The sequence below is a fragment of the Pelodiscus sinensis genome, chromosome 8 (assembly GCF_049634645.1).
Source record: "Pelodiscus sinensis isolate JC-2024 chromosome 8, ASM4963464v1, whole genome shotgun sequence".
Classification (NCBI taxonomy): Eukaryota; Metazoa; Chordata; order Testudines; family Trionychidae; genus Pelodiscus; species Pelodiscus sinensis.
Genome location: NC_134718.1, coordinates 41,252,692 through 41,272,646, shown reverse-complemented (window position 1 = coordinate 41,272,646; position 19,955 = coordinate 41,252,692). Strand labels below are relative to the sequence as shown.

General features: G+C 42.1%; 1 protein-coding gene across 1 annotated transcript in view; it reads left to right on the top strand.

Moving 5' to 3' along the window:
- PLCE1 (phospholipase C epsilon 1) overlaps positions 1-19,955 on the top strand; it is a 233,062-nt gene that overhangs the window by 196,988 nt on the left and 16,119 nt on the right. Inside the window, exons 22-29 of the mRNA XM_025181886.2 lie at positions 2,539-2,656; positions 7,815-7,946; positions 8,767-9,060; positions 10,305-10,468; positions 13,191-13,452; positions 14,097-14,215; positions 15,681-15,809; positions 19,028-19,237. Coding sequence (XP_025037671.1) covers positions 2,539-2,656; positions 7,815-7,946; positions 8,767-9,060; positions 10,305-10,468; positions 13,191-13,452; positions 14,097-14,215; positions 15,681-15,809; positions 19,028-19,237 — 1,428 coding nt within the window. The remainder of the gene's footprint in view (positions 1-2,538; positions 2,657-7,814; positions 7,947-8,766; positions 9,061-10,304; positions 10,469-13,190; positions 13,453-14,096; positions 14,216-15,680; positions 15,810-19,027; positions 19,238-19,955) is intronic.

The window sequence follows — 19,955 nt, the reverse complement described above, 5'->3', positions numbered from 1 at the left end:
GGCTTTCTTTCTTGACAGATCCCCCTCTAGACTGCCACTTTTTGTGAACAAAGTGCTGAGTCATCAAAATGCGGTGGCTATTTTATGCAAATTAGGCGTGGGATATTTAAATCTCTGCCTCATTTGCAATGTCGACCTGCCTAATCTGCATCCCTCTGCTGACAGAGGAATGCAGTCTAGACATACCCATGGAACATACACTGCTTATCAGATTTTTTTTCTCCAATCCACACAAGTTAGTAGATATTATTGTACTTCAGTGTGAATTCATTTGTGACACACATTCTTCATGATGTATGCAAAATGCAGGGCTCATCAGCACTTATTTTCATACTCGGGTTTACTGTGTACTAACTCAGTCTTTACTTTTTCTATTTAGTTCATGGGCATTCAGTGCACATAACAAAGACAAAATATAGTCCCTCTGCCTATAATGCATTTAAGAAAGCCAATACATTTATCTCTGTCTCTCTCTATATAAAAAAAAAGTTTCCTATGGGACAACAGAGTGACATAATCATGTCACTCTGGCATCTCACAGCCCTACCCTTCCTCTGACCTGCCTCCTCCTGCCCTTCTCCATAGTTGCACTGGGGCCACGAGCTGTGTGGCCCTCCCCCCTCACAGGAGGCACTGTAGCTATGCACCCACCCCCCAGCAGCCAGAGGGTCAGGGCTAGCTCAGTTCAGCCCAGACTCCAGTGGCTGGGATGGAGAGAGCTGCGGTTGGCCTGGTCTCAGGGGAGCACAGAAGCCAGCGGGAGAGAGCCGGGGTAGGCCATGGCTGCCATGCCTTGGCCTGGCCTTCCCCAGTGGCCGGGGATGGGTGGCCAGGGTTGCCTTCCCCCAGAGAGGAGTGGGAGTTTGAGCACAGCGAGCAGGGGGTATTGCCCCCTAGTAATTACTAAAATGATAATTTTCATAGTAGAGTTTGAAAAATCCTTATTTATTTATTTAAAATATTTGAGGTAGCTTACAAAATTTTTAAAAAGACAATATAGATAAAATATAAGACCCCAGACAGACATAAAACCTGCTTAGACATATTGAGAGGAGGGGTACAGTTACTACTTGTGTCATTGTTGAGCAGGGATTGCAAGACTGCTACACTCTGTGAGTGTAATCAAAGGCTACATGGGAGCACAAGTAAGGTAAAGTACTAGAGGCCACATTTTCAAGAACCAATTTATTTAGTCACTTAAATAAGTGACCAAATTGGGTGCTATGTTCTTTGGGATACCTGGTCTGGGTATCATACTGACTGCCAGTAACTGTCAAGCCCTCCATATGCTTGGTTTCCTGTTTTCAAGAGTGCAGGCTAAAATAATAGCGTGGAAAATGATGTGGCAGGGATAGGTAGAGAATGACTTTATTTGAGGAGACCTGTCATCAGAATTGTAGAATTATAGTTCTGGAAGAGAACTTGAGAAGTTATCAAGTCTAGATCCCAAGGTTGAGGTATGACTTTTCCTGGCAGGCATTTGGCTAGCCTTTTCTTAAAAACCTCCTCTGATGGAGACTCCACAATTTCCACAGGAAGCCTATTCTCGAGTTTAACTACCCTTTTAGTTATATTTTCTTAATATCTAATCTAAATCTCCCTTGCATCATATCAATTATTCTTCTGCCCTCACTAGACATGGAGAACAATTTATCACGGTGCTCTTTGTAACAGTCCTTAACATATTTCAAGACTGCTGTCAGTCCCCATTCAGTCTTTTTTTTTCCTCAAAACTTTTTTTCTAAACTTTTTGTCAGGTTTTCTAAACTTTTTGTCATGTTTGTTGGTCTTCTCTGAACTCTCTCCAATTTCTTCACATCTTTCCTAAGTCTAGCATTCAGAATTAGCCACAGTACTCCATCTTAGACCTCACGAGTGCTGAGTAGAGTGGGATGATCACCTCCAATGTCTGACATAGGACACTGCGGGTAATACAACCCAGAACATTAGCCTTTCTTGCATCTGCATCACGGTGACTGCTATTCAGCTTTTGATCCAGCATAACCCCTATATCCTTTTCAGTAGCACCAGCATCATTTCCCCCATTTTGTAGTTGTGTATTTGGTATTTCCTTCCTGAATATAGTACTTTGCATTTGTCTTCATTGAATATCATCTAAGTGAATGCAAATGAGCTGCTTAGACCTTGCTCTTGCTATTAGTCAGAACTTAGGGACATATTTTTTAAGTCATCTAGATGTATTTGCATGTTGTATACTGCAATATAAATAACACTAATATGTGGTAATAAATGGGAAAAATAAATGCATGTGTAAATCCATTATGCCTGAGTATATAACTGTGTGCTAAATATGATAAAGGGTGTATATCTTCTTCTTCTTTGCCCTTAGCTCCTATGGGAGCATAGGCCATCAACAATTTCTTTCCAAGCCTCTCTGTCTGAGAAGAGACCTGGATGTGAATGTGAGGAAAACGGGTAAAAGCTGGAGAGAATTAGAAAAGTGTATATAAAAGATGTGCTAAAATACTTTGATTTTCCAAACCTTTTGTATTATACATTACTTGAATTTTCACTTAGGTTTATGACATGGAACTGGGTGAAGAATTTTATCTTCCACAAAATAAAAAAGAAAGTAGACAGATAGCACCCGAACTCTCAGATCTTGTTATCTATTGCCAAGCTGTGAAATTTCCTGGTAAGTATGCTTTTATTTTTGCCCATGCTTATTGCTTTACATTTTCTAAATCTTTGGGATATTACACTGATCTAATTGTAACTGCTTGTACTACAGAATTCAACCTGTAGAAAGCAGGGCACATTCCTTTTTTGTAGTTATGGATTCTCAGGGTGATAATTCTATGTGCTGTATTTATCATGGAGGGGGGAAAGCACTCCAGTCCTTAAAGTGTAGAGAAAAAGGTAATTCCTACCTGAATGACATCTGAGAGCAAGCTATTTCAGTCAGAAGAAGAGTTTCCAGCCTCTGGGAAGCAGAGCAGGTCAGGACTCAGGTATGTCTACGCTGCACTGCTATTTCAAAATAAGCTATTCCAGAATAGTTATTCCAAAATAGCTTTATTTCAAAATAGCACATATACACTGTAGGAAAGCCTCAAAATTAGTCCGAGGCAGGCTTCCCTAATGTAGACATGCTATCTCGATTTAGAGCCCTTGGAGGCACTGGGGAGGAATAACTTAGAATGGCCCTGGTAAGGGGCTATTTCGAAATAGCAGCAGTGGAGCATCTACACATGCCTTATTTTGAAATAGCTATTTCAGAATAGGCATTATTCCTCATAGAATGAGATTTATAGATTTGGGAATAAACCGTCCGTTACTTCAAAATAACGGAATGGCGGTGTAGATGCTCACATTGTTATTTCAAAATAACACTAGTTATCTCAAAATAATGGTGCAGTGTAGATGCACCCTTTAGGAGGAAGTTCCAGCTTAGCTTATCTCACCACTGACAGATGCCTTCCCTCTCACCTGAACCCCAGCATTATCATCTACATCCCCTGTGACCCAATAATTGGGCTGAATACCAGCTGGGTAATGGAAAGAGAGAGAAGTCATGTTGGGGAGAAGGCTAAAAGGAAATTGGCATGGAACCAGAAGTAGAGAACATCTGGAGAGCAGGCCAGCAGCTCAGGTAAGGTGGATGGATGGCAGGAAGAAAATGGCCCATGATAGGCATGTAGCAAGCAGTGATCTGCTGGAGGATAGAGAGATAGATGGGTGGCTTCATTTTGTAGTGATGAAGAGATAGGGATTGGAAAACAGTAGGAGGTGGAGGAACTGAAATTGCGATTACTTGTTTTCATTTGCTCAGTTTAGATCACTGAGGATTATGGTATTTTGAGTAATATGCTGTACATTCTGTACACAAACTCATTTTTAAATTGGAAATTAACCATTCATTACTGATAGTTGAAATGAGAATTCAGCTTCTTTAGTAGACTGATTCTCTACAAAAATATTGGTAACTATTACACATTAGAATTTAATACAAAAAGAAATATACTCTGAAATTAATATACACAAAGTCAAGGTAAACTAACTGAAAAATTAGAAAAAAAATTGTCTAATTTTAGTTTTATAAATGCTAGGTGTTACTTGTAATAATGGCAAGATAAAAAACAAGATTTGTGATTTTTAATTTAGCTGTTCCCTTAATAAAATCTGCAGCTAAGTAATTGTCTTTCAAGCTGAACATTATTTTCTTCTTAGCAGAGAGTAGTCTTTTTCATCTTTCATATAGTTTCAATTACTCAAAACATCTTATTACATAGATTTATAACTGTGTAATAATAGCAGACATGATTCTGGGATACATTAACAGGTGTGTTGTGAGCAAGACATGAGAAGTCATTCTTCCGCCCTACTCTGCCCTGGTTAGGCCTCAGTTGGAGTATTGTGTCCAGTTCCAGGCACCGCATTTCAAGAAAGATTTGGAGAGGGTCCAGAGAAGAGCAACAAGAATGATTAAAGGTCTAGAGAACATGACCTGTGAAAGAAGGCTGAAAGAATTGTGTTTGTTTAGTTTAGAAAAGAGAAGATTGAGGGGGGATATGATAGCAGTTTTCAGGTATCTAAAAGGGTGTCATGAGAAGGATGGAGAAAACTTGTTCATCTTGGCTTCTGAGGATAGAACAAGAAGCAATGGGCTTAAACTGCAGCAAGGGAGATTTAGGTTGGACATTAGGAAAAAGTTCCTAACTGTCAGAGTGGTCAAACACTGGAATAAATTACCCAGGGAGGTTGTGGAATCTCTATCTCTGGAAATATTTAACAGTAGGTTAGATAAATATCTATCAGGGATGGTCTAGTCAGTACTTGGTCCTGCCATGAGAGCAGGGGACTGGACTCGATGACCTCTTGAGGTTCCTTCCAGTCCTAGTATTCTATGATTCTATGAACTTTGTGAAATGTCCCTAAAATGCAATAAAAATAAATACTCACTTGCATAATTAAATTACTCCTTTGTTTTAATTCAAAACATAATTAGAACAAATGAGAAAATCAGTTCCTTTCACAGGGAGGACCACATTTATAGACATAACTAGAACCCATAAAGGGTACTTTGCTAAGTTAACTTTTATACGTCCTCTCTTTTGGGAATAGTCCTGCCTTTTGGGGACATAGAGTCCTTAATCACTGTGCAGCAAGAGGACAAGAAGATGCACTTCACAGACTCCAGCCAATAGAGAATATTTGGGTTTGATCAGTGAAGCAACGAGGACAAAGCTAGTGGATCCATAATTCTGTGGAACTTCTGATCAGTTTCTTCCAGAGAAGGGAAAGGACAGTTGGGTGGGGGTTGAGTAATATAGTCCTGAAGTAGCAGAAGTGGTTCTGCTGTTAATGTATACAGGTTGCACCTTCCAAATCCGGGACTCTCTAGTCCAGCAACATCCATGGTCCAGCATGACCATGGATGTTCCTGGAAAAGAGCGCCCCAGAGCAGGAGGGCTAGCAGCTGGGAGTGTGGTGCAGCCCATCTAGTCTGGTAACAGCCAGGCTGCAGCAGCCTGGGCAGCGGTTGTCCCAGGGCAGCCTGAGCCAGGACTATAGCAGCTCAGGAGGGGAAGCCTGGCTGAGGCTGCATCAGCCTGGGCGGTGGCGGGGTGCAGTATCCTGGGCCCAGGTGGCGCTGACAGCGGCAGTATGGGTATGTCTAGACTACATGGCTCTGTCGACGGAGCCATGTAGATGAGTTTACTAGACATAGGAAAATGAAGAAGCGATTTAAATAATCGCCGCTTCATTTACATCAAAATGGCCACCACGCTGTGCCGATCAGCTGTTTGGCGGCACAGCAGGGCAGTCTGGACGCGCTGTGGTCGACAAGGGAAGCCTTTCTTGACCGCTCCGGTATGCCTCGTGAAATGAAGTTTACTGAAGCGGTCGACAAAGGCTTCCCTTGTCAACCGCGGCGCGTCCAGACTGCCCCGCTGTGCAGCCAAACAGCTGATCGGCACAGTGTGGCAGCCATTTTTATGTAAATGAAGCGGCAATTATTTAAATCGCCGCTTCATTTTCCTATGTCTAGTAAACTCATCTACATGGCAGTCTAGACATACCCTATGATTGTGGTTGGCTTCCACCCAACAGAATCTGGGCCAGGGCCATGGCAACCCAGAAGAAGCAGCGCAGTTAGGAGCTATGTGCCACCTGGCAGCGGGGTTGGAGCTGCGGCAGCCTGATTGGGTAGCGTGCCATACGGCCAGCAGTGGAGCCAGAGCTTGGGCTAATTAGCAGGTAGCCTTGCTGGGGCAGGTGAAGCCAGCAGTGGAGAGGGGCAGGTGTCAGGGGACCCCCCGTTGTCTGGCAAATTCCCTCATCCAGGACTGGTCAGGTACTGAAGGTGCCAGACCAGGGAGGTCCAACCTTCTTCCCTCTGTTTCCTTTTACTTGGTTTGTGGTTTACACTTAGGCTGTGTCTACACTGGCCACTTATTCCGGAAAATCAGACACTTTTCTGGAATAACTTGCCAGCTGTCTACCTGGCCCCTTGAATTTCTGGAAAAGCACTGATGATCTACTGTAAGAAATCAGCCGCTTTTCCAGAAATACTATGCTGCTCCCATTCGGGCAAAAGTCCTTTTTCCGGAAAACTGTTCTGGCAAAGGGCCAGTGTAGACAGCCCAGTAGTGTTTTCCGCAAAAAAGCCCTGATCGCAAAAATGACGATCGGGGCTTTTTTCTGGAAAAGCGCGTCTACATTGGCACGGACGCTTTTCCGGAAAAAGTGCTTTTCCGGAAAAGCATCCTGCCAATGTAGACGTGCTTTTTCCGGAAATACTTATAATGGAAAACTGTTCTGTTTTAAGCATTTCTGGAAAAGGGTGTCAGTGTAGACATAGCCTTACAGTTTGGCTGTTTCTAAGGAAGCCAATAATAGAGCATGAGACCAGAAGGGACTCTGTGATCATCTGACTTCCTGTATAACATAGACCAGAGGATTTCCTTGAATTAGTTCTTATTTAATTTGGGAATCCATGAAGGGCTCTATTGAAATAATGTGCTTAATTTCGCTAAGTATGTGCAAGAGGTTTGAAGGACTCAAGTATTGCTAAACTGAAATAGGCTGAGCATTCAGTGGGGCTATAATACAATTTCCATGGAACTTCAAATTAGTAGTTAAAGTGTTTATTTGTAATGTAATTTCAGTATTTTCCTCTATTGTAACATAAGTTTTCCATTTACATCTTTGTGTACGAGTTATTTTTTCAAATTTTAATAAAAATAAGAAAAATGTACAGTACAAATATGTCATGGTGCACCTTGCTTTCATGAATTGTGCTGATGTCAAAAGACCTCGTTACTGCATATTTACTTTGTATTTCAGTTAGTTCTGACCAAAACCTACTGAAGTCAATGGAAAGGAATTTAAATAAGTGGAAATAGACTACATTGATTTCAGTGGACTTTAGATCTTATCCTTAATGATTGTTTTTTTTAAATATATGTATATGAAATATTTATTATACTGTTTTTCATCTGAGTATCTCAAAACAGGTCACATTATTTTTACGTCTGAGTTTATTGTGATTGTTGTAGAATTTGTTTTGAGAGTCATTGGGACTATTCTGTAATATAATCACTTCCTGCTCTCCAGCCAAAAATAAATCTCAGGCAACGGTTATATCACAAAGATTTTTTTTCTGTGTTACATCGTATATCATCTTCTAGATGACCATAAATAGAGTCAGTTACTGGGAATAATATGCTAGTTGTCGTGTGTGCTACGTTAGTATAAGTGCCCCAAAGAATAAAGTAAAAAAGGATGGAAAATGTCATGCCCTCTTGGTCATGATTTTTGGCTTATTTATTTTACTTTTATGGGAACAGGCTTGTCAACACTGAACCCATCTGGCTCTAGCAGAGGAAAGGAAAGAAAAAGCAGGAAGTCCATTTTTGGCAACAATCCTGGCAGACTAAGCCCTGGGGAACCAGCAACACTTGCCAAGGCATCTGGAAAAGGTAAAGTCAGCATCTTCTTTCACCAGTCACGTGGAATGACTATAGTCCAATACATACACCAGATCAAGTTGTTAAAGATCAAACTATTTACTGTGTGCATGCTGCTCTTGCATTTTGGAATCACTTTTTACTAGCAGTGAAGCTATTACAACAACTTCTTTATAAAGCATCAACTGTAGCATATGGAATGAATGTTAGTATAGGATTAATGTGCTGGACTTGTAAAAACAGTTAAAATTACTGATGAGAGTGATTGATTCACAATTAAAATATTTGTATCTTATAGCTTGAAGATGTATATTAATGTTAAGTTTATATCTTAAAAGATACAAGAGGAGATTTTCACAGGTGCAAATGCCAATTAAAACAGCTCACTGCCATTTTATGCCTTGAAAAGCTTCCTCCTAGTTTTTTGGCAGAATCCTGCACTTAGTCTTTGTGCATACCTGAGTGGGGCTGCAAGGGATATAAATGAACAGAGAGTTTGGCCCTCCATCTTCTACTGCAGGCTTTATAGTAAAGTTTGAAAGTAACATAGTAGTCTAAGAAATTTTATATTCTTTCCATGTAAACAATTTGTATTCCCAGCAGTGTACTACTAGCAATATTATAAAGGTTTCCAGCAATGAATTAAGATTCAAGATTTGTTTCACACTTTTAAGATATTCTTGCACATTAAATACCACATTAAATATGTACTAATTTAATTCAAGGAAATTATATTTGAATATTTATTTATGGAGAGATCACAGAAAAAAAATCTGAAGCTTGAGGTCTCAGGATCTGCAGCTATAATTGGATATTAATGTTTATTTTCCAGGTCCTTTTGAGAGTGCTCGGCAAACCTGGGAAGAACTTTGTTCTCCTCCTTTCAACCCTACTACTTCTCTCAGTGCTATCATAAGGACGCCTAAGTGCTATCATATCTCTTCACTGAATGAGAATGCTGCCAAACGTCTGTGCAGACGGTATTCTCAGAAACTGATTGAGCATACCACCTGTCAGCTGTTGAGAACATATCCTGCTGCCACACGCATTGATTCTTCAAACCCCCATCCTCTTATATTCTGGCTCCATGGAATACAGCTAGTGGCTGTTAACTACCAAACTGATGGTATGGGTAGAATATTTCCTCTAGTAATGTATGTTTGTGTACATTTTAAACATTGTAAAATTGTTGCTTTAATTTAAATTACTATAATATTCTTTTACCTTACTGTCATCTATACTTGTGGATTTATTAGACAGATATTGGGTTATTTGGCAAATATACTGTACTTGAAAAAGATTTAAACAGGTTTCACAAATAACATGTACAATAAACTACATTGTGGTTGAAGTGAAGTTTTGAGTGTGCACATACACATGTATCCCACCCCACCCGGTGGTACCTCGTAAAGAATAGGGACTAGATTGTGTCCATTAGCACAGCCTATGTAAAAGGACACCATTCCAGAAATAGCTCTGGGAGAAATTGTGGCTCTTAACGGGCACAATTTATTTCCTTGCACCCTTCTTGTTCCAAGGGAGGTAATTTATGTTAGCTCTTGAAAGGGTGCATCTTCCTGCCCAAACAATCTTCTCACGTACTTCTTTGCTGCAGAGAATATTCAGACCCTGCACTATACCCAGAAGGGAGAGAAATGATTTGGTTAAAATTCCATGTGGCCACTTGAGATGTGTGGTGGAGTTTTCCACATGCAGCCATGTTAAGGCTAATAGCAATCTAGCTATTAGCCTTTACCCTAGCTAACCCTATGTGAATGAGTGCTTCCAGAATACTGGAATTCTGCACCTAATTTGATAGGTCTTCTGTCTCACTGATAACATGGAATTACTTAGAGCACTGCACCCATAGATACTATAATTGACTAGAATCCAGCACTTTTATAGTACCATGGCCATCATATCATTTTATGTTAACTTTTTAAGTATACAAAAGCACTGAATTACCTTTTGCTAGAAGTGAGTCCTTATGGAATACAGTCTGGGTACTGATGCCCTGTTGGTTAAAATCTTTGAGCTATATTCTATCTAGCTTATGCTTCTTACCTATTGGATTTTCATAAAAATTTCTCATTCAGCTGTCTTCAAATTACACAATCAGGTTTTTTTCATCCTAGATTTAAAACGCTTGCTAGGTATTGTGAGTGGGTGTGGCCAAGTCCCAAATAAGGCAAAAACTAAAGAATGAGTGAAACTGCAAAAATACTTATTTTTTTCATGTAAATTAAATCTGCCCCCCAATTTAATATTATACCATCAATTCAATGTTACCTGTAATTTTTTTAAAAAACCATATTCTGCTTTGTATTGAATCGTCACTCTTTTTCATTTGTGACTACTTTACTTTTGCAGATCTCCCTTTGCATCTTAATGAAGCAATGTTTGAGGCGAATGGCGGCTGTGGGTATGTTTTGAAACCTCCAGTTCTGTGGGACAAGAACTGTGCAATGTACCAGCAATTTTCTCCATTAGACCGAGATCTGTACAATGTGGAGCCAGCTATATATTCTTTAACAGTAAGTGTGTTTTCAGGGCATTTTTTTAAATATTGCACTCTCAGTGCTGCTGCTTCCAGTCTGTGGCTTGGCCCTCTGAGCAGATAACTAAGTCTTTTCCTTTCTGAGAAAATGAATTTTTCTGGACCAGCTGCCTAGTGGGCATCTCCTGCACCCTGAGGCATTACCCAGTAGTTAGTAGGGGAACCCAGGCCTGCCCTCTACGTTGGGTTCCAGCTCAAGGATTCTATGACATGCAGCTGGCCCGTACTGCCTCTGATTTCCCTGAGCTTTTTCCTGTTTGTCTCCCCTTACCCTGGATTTGCCAGCTTTTCCGCTCCCTCCTCTTAGAAAGTCTGTTTAACCTGCCTTTCTGCAGTCTTAAATACTCTCCTCTCCCATGTGATTGCTCTTCCATAGCTGTTATCCAGCCCAGCTACCTGCCTTTCTATAGTTGCTGCCTGTTTCTGCCCCGTTGAGCCCATTCCTCCTCCACTGGCTCCCTGGCTTGCAGCCTAATTAACCTATCTGGCCCCACTGAGTCTTGCCAGGCCAGTGTGGGTACACACCTAATCATAACTTCCAGTTCCTGATTTGGTGGTCTGTAGTAGATCCTACCATGGTATCTCCTTTAATTTTCCCTGTTTATCTTTACTCATAGATTTTGAAGTGTACTATCTCTGACCTTTTTCTGGACCTCAAAACAAGTGGATATGTTTTTATGTATATTGCAACATTTCCTCCCTTTTTATCCTGCTTGTTCTTCCTGAATAAGTGATATCCCTCTATACCAATATTGAAGTCATGAGACTATCCCACCAAGAATTAGATGACAATTAAATCAAAATTTAAGCTTATGTACTAATATTCCTAGTTCGTCCTGTTTAGTCCCCACACTCCTTGCATTTGTACATAGACTTGTAAGATGTTGAGCACATTTGCCTACTGATTTTCCTCATGTTATTCCTATGTTCTCTATGTCTCACACACATACACAACCCAACACAGGAGCTGGTACTATTCCTCCATGGTTCCTTCGCACAGTCACTTGGGCAACAAAATAGTAGATGAAATTCAGTGTTAAGTGCAAAATAATATAAAGTACAAAACATAATTCCAACTATGCATACAAATGATAGGATCTAAATTGGTTGATACCATTCAAGAAACAGATCGTTGATAATTGTCTGAGATCAGCTCAATGTGTAGTGACAGTCAAAACAGCTAACTATGTTAGAATCATTAGGAAAGGATATAGATAAGAAGACAGGAAAATATCATAATGCTGCTCTATAAATTTATGGAATCCCCACACCATGCAGTTCTAATGGCCTCATCTGAAAAAAAGGTGTATTAAAATTGGCTAAAGTGGCGACCAGGGCAACTAAAATGATTACGGATAGGGAAAAGCTTCCATACAAAGAGAGATTAAAAAGACTTATTTCAAAGGACTGTCTGAGGAAAATATAATAGAGGCTTATAAAATCATGAATGCTGTAGAGAAAGTGAACACAGTGTTTTCCCCCTTTATATAACATAGGAAGCAGGGGTCAGCCAATGAAATTAATAGGCAGAAGGTTTAGAACAAAGAAAAGGGGGTACTTCACACAACACACACACAATCTGTGGAACTCATTGTCAGGGGCTGTTGTGAAGACCAAAAGTATTATTGGACTAAGAATTAGATACATTAATGGTGGACAAGTCCATCAATAGCTGTTGGCTAAAATAGTCAGGAATGCAACCCTATACTCTGAATGGCACTAAATGTTTGATGGCTAGAAGTTGAACTGGACATAAAGGGATGGATCATTCAAGACTTAACCTGTTCTGTTCATTCCTTCTGGAATATCTGGAACCAACCACTATCAGAAGACAGGATGCTGGGCTATTATGGTCATTTGTATGTTCTTATGTTCTAATCACTTCCCCATTTTCCTGTCCTCTCACAGGCCTTTATAGCCCCATGTGTAACTCTGTCCTCTTTTTATCATTTCAGTTCAGCCCATCTACTCTGACACAGGGAAACTGTGCCTAGTTTACTCACAGGGCCCAGTTAGTTTGTGATACCATTGTAGTGTCAGTTAGCTAGGACCTGCAAACATTATATTCTCTTGAATAAAGTTACACATATGCTTAGGTATTTTCAAGTCTTCACCTCTCCCTTACTGAAAAAACTTTTATAAATATAAGTAGGGGTACAATGAAAACCCCTTAAATCTTTTTAAAAGTAGTATAACGAGGATATATTATTTAAAGAATGTTTTGTAAGAAATTTGGATGTTTTGAAATTAGTCCCTTTGGAGGGATATTTGAGAAAAATTACATATGAGATAGGATACATTTGATTCCTGTTTAATTATGAGCATTTAGGGTCAAATTCTCTCATTTATCAGAGTAGCTCCATGAATCCAGTGCAGTAACTCTGATAACTAAGAGGGAAAATATAACTCTTATTATCTAGATTCCATTTACAAGTCCATTTTTTGCATTAACTTTAATTTCAAATTATTCCGTGTGTGTTATATTTTTCGGATAAAAGATACACTAGTAATTGTATTTGTTTTAAGCTGCTCTATTTCTGAAATTACTGTCTTGGCAATTCAGAATACTGAAGCAGAATTGTAATTAGATCAGCATGTTGACAAATTGTTCTTTGGAGTATGATAAATGTTATTTAACTTGAAAATGTAACATAAAAACCCCAATCCACTAATTGGTTACTTTGTGTTCTCTGCTTCAGATTGTGTCTGGACAAAATGTTTGTCCTAGCAACAGCACAGGAAGTCCATGCATTGAAGTTGATGTACTTGGGATGTCTCTGGATAGCTGCCATTTCCGCACAAAACCCATTCATCGCAATACTCTCAACCCCATGTGGAATGAACAGTTTCTCTACAGGGTTCATTTTGAGGATCTAGTCTTTCTTAGATTTGCAGTTGTTGAAAACAACAGTTCAGCTGTAACTGCTCAAAGGATCATTCCATTAAAGGCTCTAAAAAGAGGTAAAATACAGTTTGCATTAACCTGGTACCCAGTGACTAGACTGAGCCTGAACTATGGCTGAGAATGCTCAGCATCACTCAGTGAGATGTATACAGTCCTGGGGCCATCTGTCTCAGATGTCAAATAGAGCATTTTCAGTGCAGTTCAGTTTATGCTGTGCTGGTTACACTTTGCTCCCTGAAACCATTCGAGTAAGTGGTGATTACGAGGCAAAAAGATGTCCCACCCATACCCCCTTTTTCATAGCTATGCTCCCTGCACCAATGGCTGGAAAGGGGCGATGGGCAAAGTGTAAGGTTGCTACAGTAACTGTCACAAAGGATTTTTTCTAAACCAGAAAATCCTCAAGAGGGTGGTCAAGCTGATCCCAAGGCTTCCTTGTGCTGCTGTGGTAGCATAAAATAGTCTCAACACAAAAGAAGGAAAGACTTCAGTACTCAGTCTCCAGACGTACTCAGCACTTCATAGGATCATGCCCATGTTGTTGCATAAACAGGAATTTTAATTCAAACCATTACATTCCTTAATAGTTCAGGCATAGCAACATCTTAGATGCTCAAGTTTTCAACTTTATAAATCATGTATTGCTCTTTAACATAATATGCTTGACAAGTTTTCTCTTTCCAATGACATATTATTTTAGGGTATAGACATCTCCAGCTACAAAACTTACACAATGAAGCCTTAGAAATCTCAAGTTTATTCATAAATAGTCGGAGGATGGAAGAAAATCCCCCTGGGAATGTTGTGCCTACTTCTTTGGTAATTTACTTTATGTGCATATCAAATATATTTGTTCATGTGTTCTAAATGACAAATAAACTGCAATAGTACATTGGAGACACAAAATGGGTGAGATAACATTTTATTGGACCACTTTCTCTTGGTGGACACAAGCTTTCAAGCTACACAACTTTTCTCCACAAGTCTGGCCCAGAGGAGGTGTGGCTTCTTTCTAGGGCCGGCCGAGGGCAGGATGGTAGAGAGGCACACAGCCTGGACAGTTGCTTCTTCCCAGAGCTAGGTGGAGTGTTGTTTTTCCCCAGGGTTGGCATGGGATGGGGGGAGCCATGCAGCCCAGCCAGTGGCTTCTCCCCATGGGCGGCCCAGGCCAATGAGGGCCATGCTGGCCAGCCAACCGCTGCTCCCCAGGGTGGCAGGGGCTGTGCTGCCAGCCAGCGGCTGAAACTTGCTGCCCCCCTGTGGTCATTCTGGGGTAAACCTATCCCCATGCTTGTTGCCCCCTTGTGGTTATTCTTGGGTATAACTGTTCCTGCTATCACACCCCTCCCTTTCCATTTGATGGGAAACAGTTGCATTCCATGCACATCTCATTGTCCTGGCACAACCAAATCCTTACCTTGCTTTAAGTTATGGTAAGAGGAAGCTATGTACCAAATTTGGTGGTCCTAGCTCTTACTGCTTAGGAGTTCTTGAACAAACATACTCATAGATGGATGGACACAGACAGATTCAAATACTTTCTCAAATACGTATATTCTCAGAGAAAATAAGTTCATAACTTAATTGGTTAATAACATAGTATTAACCAATCAGGATGCTTTTAATGTAGATTGATTAATAATTAAATCACTCGATGTCTTAACATGTGCTGCAAGGAGCCATGTGCTGCAAGGAGCCACAGGAGGCACATTAAAGAGCCACTTGTGGCTCAGGAGCTTCAGTCTGAGTATCACTGAACTAGATCCTTGTGTCATATTCAGTGTTTGTCACATCGGTGGGAGCAAAGCTGTCCAGTGTCTTATTTCTTTATGAATGTATCATTAACAGTTCAGTTGAGACCGAAAGTGATGCAAGTCAGAGGCAGCTGCTTCTGTCTGACGCAGTGAAATGGCCGTTGGTGGTGTTGTCACTGTGTTGGTCCCACAATATTAGAGAGCTAAGGTGGGTGAAAAAATGTGAAGATTATAGAATTCTAATAGGAGAAGGGAATTCTCCAGGGGTATATATAAAACAACTTACAGTGTTGGACTTTTAAAAAAAATTATTTCTTTGAAAATGTATTATTAATCCCATTTGCTGGTGTCATGTTTTGTTTGATATATCAGATACATTAATCTACTAGCTATCACTTTTGCAATAGGTAACAGCAGAACAAAAACTAATTAAAAGCCCAAAAACATACTAAGAGGAAGTATGTTATATACACTTTTTCTGTGACCTATAAATGTATATCTGAAAAAAATGTTATATGTCTTTTCCACAGCTGTTTAGCACAGAGGAGAGAAGAGCCTCAATATCGTACAAGGTCACAATACATGGAATTCCAGGCCCTGAACCCTTTACTGTTTTCACTGTAAGTGAAGAGACTACAGCAGCACAGCTTCTTCATCAAGTAAGTATGTCCACTTGCCTTATAGAGAAGGTCACAAGAACCAGCAGTAACTAGCTATGTGCCAGGCAGTATCTCACCTTCCTCCTTTTTTGACTGATATGGCAAAATGAATGTTAGGATGCATTAGGGAAAGGAAAGGTAGTAGGACAGGAAAATATAATGCCACTATATAAATCCATGGGAAAAAGTGTATTGGACTCATAGGCATCAGTAGTGGAATATTAGGGTATGTCTAGACTACATGCCTCTGGCGACAGAGGCATGTAGATTAGGCTACCTGGCATAGGAAAATGAAGCGGCGATTTAAATAATCGCCGCTTCATTTAAATTAAAATGGCTGCCGCGCTGTGCCGATCAGCTTTTTGTCGGCTCAGTGCACTAGTCTGGACGCTCCGTGGTCGACATCAAAGGTATTTGTCGACCACCCCAGTAAACCTCATCCCACAAGGCATAACGGGGCGGTCAACAAATGCCTTTGATGTCGACTGCAGAGCGTCCAGACTAGTGCGCTGAGCCAACAAACAGCTTAACGGCTCAGCGCGGCAGCCATTTTAATTTAAATGAAACAGCGATTATTTAAATTGCCACTTCATTTTCTTATGCTGGGTAGCCTAATCTACATGCCTCTGTCGGCAGAGGCATGTAGTCTAGACATACCCTTAGAAATCACACATCTCAGAGAACCAGAGCTATCATAAGATAGGTAACTGTTTCTTAAGAAAAAGGTATAATAATCTTCTGTGTGAAAGGATATCACAATATTAAAATGAAGCAAGAGTGATCCATGATTTTGCAGTATTAGGACATTGCAGAATGACTCAAATCCCAGTCTATGGACAGAAAGTGCATTGTCTTGAAACTTCCACACTACCTGTGCAATTACGTGCCAACTGAATGTGTTGTCAACCTAAGTCCAATTTTTCTGCAACTCTCTGACAATCATAATTAGGAATCAATTAAAATAAGGAATGATCTGAAGCTTTGTGCAAAATTCAGATTGAGCCATGATTTGAAAAGTGTTGGTTAAATGTAACATTTGCCCACTATACTTCAGAATCCTGGCAGGAGCAGAAGGCCAAATACCACAAGACCGACAGTTCTAGAGGTATTTCTGATCTAGCCAGAAAGAATGTCATGAGAATGTCGAATCTACCACTTAAATCCCTTCCTCACAACAGTTGCTGTCTTGGAGTATTGTTGGCTATTATGTGATTGGGTCAGTTTGAGAAAATACTACAGGCAGTCCCCGGGTTACGTACAAGATAGGGACTGTAGGTTTGTTCTTAAGTTGAATTTGTATGTAAGTCGGAACTGGTACATATTGTAGGGGAAACTCTAGCCAAACCTTTCTCCAGAGCTCAGTTTTATTCTCCCACACCTCACTTCCCTCAGTCCTTTATTCTCAAGCTGAGGTGTCTGCTGAGAAAAGCTGCTCCGCATCTCCCTGGTCTGCTGCCGGAGGGGGGGGGGGGCCTAGCTTCGCGTCTCCCTGGTCTGCTGGGGGGAAGCAGCTAGTACGGGGTTGCCTCACCCCGTTTGTAAGTAGGGATCCGATGTAAGTCGGATCCATGTAACCCGGGGACTGCCTGTACTAGAAAAGCGGTTAATAAAGAGCAAGACTACAGGCAGTCCCCGGGTTACGTACAAGATAGGGACTGTAGGTTTGTTCTTAAGTTGAATCTGTATGTAAGTCGGAACTGGCGTCCAGATTCAGCCGCTGCTGAAACTGATCAGTTAACAACAGTGGCTGAATCTGGACGCCAGTTCTGACTTACATACAGATTCAACTTAAGAACCCCAGGCATCCCCAAGTCAGCTGCTGCTGAAACTGATCAGTGGCTGATTCCAGGGAGCCCGGGGCAGGGGCTTCCTGTAGTCAGCCACTGATCAGTTTCAGCAGCGGCTGACTTGGGGATGCCTGGGGCAGAGCAGCTGGGGTGCTGCTGGGTTGGTCCAGTAGCGCCGCCGCTCCTTGGCGCTACTGGACCAACCCAGCAGCACCCAAGCTGCTCTGCCCCAGGCGTCCTGATTCAGCCGCTGCTGAATCTGACCAGCAGTGGCTGAATCAGGATGCCTGGGGCAGAACAGCTGGGGTGCTGCCCGGTTGGTCCAGTAGCGCCCAGAGCGGCGCTACGGGACCAACTGGCAGCGCCCCAGCTGCTGTACCACAGGTGTCCGGAGCAAAGCCACGGAGCACGGGGGCAGCGGGACAGCCCAGACGCGCCATGGCTGTCCCGCTGCCCTCGGGCTCCGTGGCTTTGCTCTGCTTTGCTCCCCGTCCTCCTGGTCTGCAGACCAGGGGGACGGGGAGCAAAGCGGCGGAACACGCGGGCAGCAGACAGCCCAGACGCATATGGGCTGTCTGCTGACCACGCGCTCCGCGGCTTGGCTCTGCTTTCCCCCCCCCCGTCCCCCTGGTCTGCAGACCAGGGGGGGGGGAGAGGCAAAGCAGAGCCAAGCCGCGGAGCGCCCGGCCAGCTCACAGCCCAGATGAGTCTGGGCTGTCAGCTGATCGCGCGCTCCGCAGCTTGGCTCTGCTTTGCCCCCCCCCCCCCCCGTCCCCCTGGTCTGCAGACCAGGGGGACGGGGGGGGGGGCAAAGCAGAGCCAAGCCACGGAGCGCGCGATCAGCTGACAGCCCAGACGCACCTGGGCTGTCAGCTGGCCGGGCGCTCCGCGGCTTGGCTCTGCTTTGCGCCCCCCCCCCCCCCCCCGTCCCCCTGGTCTGCAGACCAGGGGGACGGGGGTGGGGCAAAGCAGAGCCAAGCCTCGGAGCGCGTGGGCAGCGGACAGCCCTGTCCACTGCCCACGTGTTCCGCCGCTTTGCTTCCTCTCCCTGGTCTACTTATGTCGGATCCGCGTAACTCGGGGACTGCCTGTATATACTATGAATTGCTCCAGAGTAACAGTTGAACGGTCTTAGTTCATGAGTAAAAAATCCTAAAACTGCTTTAACTCAACAAGCATTATTTCAGCAGTGAGAAAATCCTGGGATTATTAATTGTCTGGACAGACATAAATTCAACTAGTTGAACAGTTTGGGTTGTCTAAAGAGATCTGTATGTTAGTTATGAATAACACATTAGAAATACTTATCTATACCCCAGAATTAAATAATTGATCATAACAGTTTTTTCATAAACATTCATTCATAGCTGCCAAACATGCATTGTTTATGTCTAGCATTCTAATAGTTGTGTACGTGGTGTGTTGTTTCAGATTTTGGCTACCACAAAAAGCACTGAATCCTGTACTCTAGATTATTTTCTGATGGAGGAAAAATGTTTTATATCCAAAGAAAAGACTGAGTTCAGGAAACCGCCATTCCAGAGAGTGATTGGTCCTGAGGAAGGGTTAGTGCAGCTTTTGAACAGCTGGTTCCCAGAAGAAGGATATGTTGGAAGAATTATCTTTAAAACCCAAGAGGAAGTAAGTCTGTTTTGGAAAAACTGTCATTTACATACATAGCTAAAAATAATGATCACAAGAGGGAGAGGGAGACTTAAGAGCTAACCTATTTGCTAACTGGAAGATAATCTTATTGCCACACAGAATTCACAGAAGACAGCTGAGCACTGTCAAGTTTTATGCATCTACCATTTAGAATCTGTGTAACAACTTCATACCGCCCTGTTGATCTCTGAAATGTAATCATCATTTAGTATTTGTATAAATCAGAATCAAGCTGTTATTATACTGGGAACTGTACAGAAAATAGTGTCTCCTACCTTGAAGGAGTTTAAGACTTTTAACAATGATTTGATATGGAGGGGTGTCAAATATAAGGAATGAAAGGAGTAAGGCAGATGAGGGACATAGCTGTCGGAAAACTAGATTGCAGCTATTAACAAGAGTATGCTATAGAGACAGCAAGGCTTATTTTTATTTACATTGGCTAGGGGGCGGTGCCCCCTGCTCACTACACTCGCCAACTCCAGTCTTTGGGAGTAAGCAAGCACAGCTCTCCCCCTGGCTGCCGGGGGCCATGCCAGCCCTGGCCTCTCCCCCCCACCCCGGCTGCCAGGGAGGGAAGGGCCAAGGTCTTCGTCAGACCCAGCTGCTAGGGAGGGGAGGGAGCCTTGGGGTTTTCTTCTCTCCCCACTCTTCCACAGGGAGCTGATGCTTGCGTGCTAATCTTGCGGGAGTA